General features: G+C 39.0%; 1 protein-coding gene across 6 annotated transcripts in view; it reads left to right on the plus strand.

Annotated features, from left to right (window-relative positions):
- ABCA4 (ATP binding cassette subfamily A member 4) overlaps nucleotides 1–3,575 on the plus strand; it is a 74,141-nt gene that overhangs the window by 60,064 nt on the left and 10,502 nt on the right. For all 6 annotated transcript variants that reach the window (XM_027879961.1, XM_027879960.1, XM_027879964.1 and 3 more), the window contains 2 exons: nucleotides 779–894; nucleotides 2,536–2,683. In XM_027879961.1, the coding sequence (XP_027735762.1) occupies nucleotides 779–894; nucleotides 2,536–2,683 (264 nt within the window). The remainder of the gene's footprint in view (nucleotides 1–778; nucleotides 895–2,535; nucleotides 2,684–3,575) is intronic.

Raw genomic sequence — 3,575 nt, forward strand, 5'->3', positions numbered from 1 at the left:
AAAAAAAAAAAAAAAAAAAAAAAAAAGGCATAAATTAAGAATTAAAAAACAAAAACAAACAAACAAACAAAAAAACTTTAAATACTCGAAAAGCCCCAAAACTCCTCAAGCTTTTGAAAGTGCTCTCTCAGCAGAAGATAAATCAAAGCATTATTTTAGTAAATGAGGGGGAAAAAGCAAGTCTCTGAGTTCTTGTTCCCTGCTGTTCACAGCAGCCTCCCAGCAGCTTCCTTGACAGGAATTCTGCTTGGCTGTTGCCCTTGACAGCAGGATGCAAAGGTATTAAGTGGTGTTAGCAGTTCTGTGGAACGCCACCTTCCATTCTGCATGGGGAGTTCTGTGCATTTCAGTTCAGTAGTGCTACTAATACTGAACAGAGAAATTGAGCGGCAGCCAAGCATTTAACCTCCTCCCGGGAATGTGGCTCAAGTAACTAGCTTTTTCCTTTGCATCACCAGAAACACCACTTCCCTTGTGCACCCACGGCCCCTTTTTGTGGGAAGCCTGGTGGCAGGACCATAAAATAATTGACTCACACCATAATCTAAGAAATAATAAAGAATGTTGTATTTTTAATGAACAGTCTGATACAAGACATCTCAGAAAAATGTTGAGTGTTGCCAGGGACCCTTTGATCCAAAAACTTCAGTGTGACTAATCTGACTCAAATTCTGGCATTCCTCCATAAAAAATCTTTTTGGAATGATGTGTAGGATCTGGATATGTTTGCAGACCTTCTCAGGTCTTACACGCTGATCTTCACCCTGTGCTGTGGTAGGTGAATTACGCACTGAGTGCTGGAATGGTTGTGGCCATATTCACTGGATTCAACAAGAAAGCATACGCTTCTCCGACTAATCTCCCTGTGTTTGTTGCCTTGCTGCTTCTCTATGGGTGAGTGCTCAAGGTTATTCCTGTAGTTCAGCCCTGTATTTCACGTGGAAATGATTTCATGTTACTGAGCTCGGTACTTAGTGAAATCCAGCTTTAAGGAATAGAACTGAGTGGATACAATACAGGTTAAAACTGGATTCTGCCTCTGCTACGGGATATTTGCACACTCTGCCTGGACACATGCTGCAAAGGAGATTCTTATGTCACTGCCTTACATTTTAAGCGTTAAATGTGATCCCTACAGGAAAATATATTTGTTCAGTTTGCTGCTTTCTTCCTTGTACATTGTGTAGGAATTTAGTGTTGTTCATTTGCCACATTCACAGCCACTACTAAAATATCTTTCAGCATTTAACCCAAGGGCAAAGAGTACTGAGTCTTCAACACATCTTTAACTTCAAGTGAGCATTTTCTTTGACAAAACAGCATTTTATAAGACTGACTGAAATTCACTTTCTCTCATTTAATTAGTGATCATATATTTTTATCTATAAAATCGTACTCCTGATAGCCCTTCAGCAGATGTAGTCTAGGCAAAGCAATTGATAAGATCTATTTCTAGACTTAAAGAGAGAAATTATCTTTTCATATCCTCCTATGTATATCACAAATGGAGCCTAAGAGGGAACACTTCTTTTCTGTGCAAACCAGCTTTAATTTTCTTTGAATGAAAATCCTCAGAAAATGCAAAGTATTATCAGCTTTTAATCTTGGTAAAACTGCTATCAGAATGTTACATTTTTTAAATTTTTCATTATATCCTTTTTAAGTAGAGTAGTTGTATCTTTAATAAGTTGTCTGTGGCAGTGCATATTTTTTTTTAAATATGGTAATTCATGGCTGCGTGGATGGACATCTTAAATGTCTTTGCATATTTTAAAGCATCAGCCAAGATGAAATTTTCAGAAAAAGTTTAATCACTTTTGGCAGTCACTTCAATAATTTCATAATTTGCTACTCAAAAAATGGAAAGAAAAGTCAATTTGTAAAATTGTATGTTAGCCCTTAGGAAACTTATAGTCACAATAGGGAACTTAGAATGATTCTTTCTGACTGCTTTTGTCTTGTCCTGTTAAACAATTCAGGTTGATGTCACTGAGTTGTCCCTGGTCAGACTATTTGCTGCTAAGCATTTTAAGTTTATTCCAGAGGAATACTCCTCTTCTGCTGCTGCATGTGCATTTGCTATTTCCCAGAAATCATGGCACAGGAAGCTTCAAATCAGGAATAAAACAAGCTATTGGTAGAGGGCTTAGAAAATAATTAAAAATTTACAGTTTGTAGTTACTTTGGACAGTTCGAAGGGGTGAGGAATATCTTGCTAAGCTGAGCACTGCATAACGTTTCTTTGTTTGTCCCTCCTGGTGTACAGTCCAGGGAGATGGGGTGATAACCTCGCTAGCATTAAGTATTCTCAATTTTATCAGTGTCTACTGCCCTGCATTTTAATAGCAAAAAAAGACTGAGCAGAAAAAGATTCTTATATAGTAACTAGGGAGAGAATATTGTAGCGGATGTCTGGTTGGTTACACCGTTACATGCACTTAGGATGAGAGGAAAGCTCAACTCTGTGTTTTCTTTAGGCCAACTGACATAAGAACACTGAAAAGTTACCATATTTTTTCTATCTTTTGCATGCAGATGGGCAGTAATTCCCATGATGTACCCTGCTTCTTCTTTCTTCAGTGTCCCTAGCACTGCTTATGTTGCATTGTCATGCATTAATCTCTTTGTGGGGATCAACAGCAGTGCCATTACATTCATCCTGGAGCTATTTGAAAATAACCCAGTAAGTAATGTTTTTATTGACCCCTGGCTTTAGAGAGCTGTGCAAAGAGCATCCAAGCATAACCACCTCTAACAATAACTGTCTTTCTCTACATTGCCATTTTTTTCTGGCAATAAATGAGTGAGAAACTTGCTGAGTAACTGCAGTACAGGTGAGCAAATAATCCAGAGAAGTGACTCAGAGCAATTGGGCTGCACACGCAAGGAATGACATTGAGTGTTTTTCATACCTAAGAACAAACTTCTGTACACTTTCCCAGCTGGGGAGGTGGAGACGTGGCACTTCGTGCTTGCTTCTGCAGCCTGTGTTGTGTGGGAAGATGTAAATGCTAGGCACTTACTCCTGCTGGTTTTATTGTGTTAGAGGAGATGTTCTACTTACAGTAGCATTTTGAGAATTGCCAAAAAGATGAATTTTACACCACCAGGAACGTGACAGAATATGCTGAGTGCCAAAATTAGTTCTTAGAGAGGCTAGGAGATCAGTTTGTGCTGTTGACTTGTATGCACTGTTGCTATCACCTCTACATTTGCTGAAGCTCTGCCCAGTACATTTGACACCCATTCTACATCTGACAACAGTCCAATCAGCTATCATTACTGATAGTGCATTTTCAAACATTTTGTGCTGACCAACCATTTTTCTTTGCTATAAAGAAGAAACAGATCTTGGTTAAATTTATGGTTTCAAGGGCCGACTTGACAATACTATCCCCGCTGTTCCTTCATTCACAGATATGCTTCTTGATAGCACAGGGTTCAATCTAGTGCCATTTAGTCTGTGGGACATCATGGCAGCATTGTTACTTTTGAAAACGTGTCTCTGTTGTAGACATATCTCCAGAGGGAAGATGGCCCTTCTCTGGATTCAGTGGTGATGCAGCTAGACTGCT

The sequence above is a fragment of the Empidonax traillii genome, unplaced genomic scaffold, assembly GCF_003031625.1.
Source record: "Empidonax traillii isolate 1590-97213 ecotype Southwest subspecies unplaced genomic scaffold, ASM303162v1 scaffold62:size2133460, whole genome shotgun sequence".
In the NCBI taxonomy this organism is placed as follows: domain Eukaryota; kingdom Metazoa; phylum Chordata; class Aves; order Passeriformes; family Tyrannidae; genus Empidonax; species Empidonax traillii.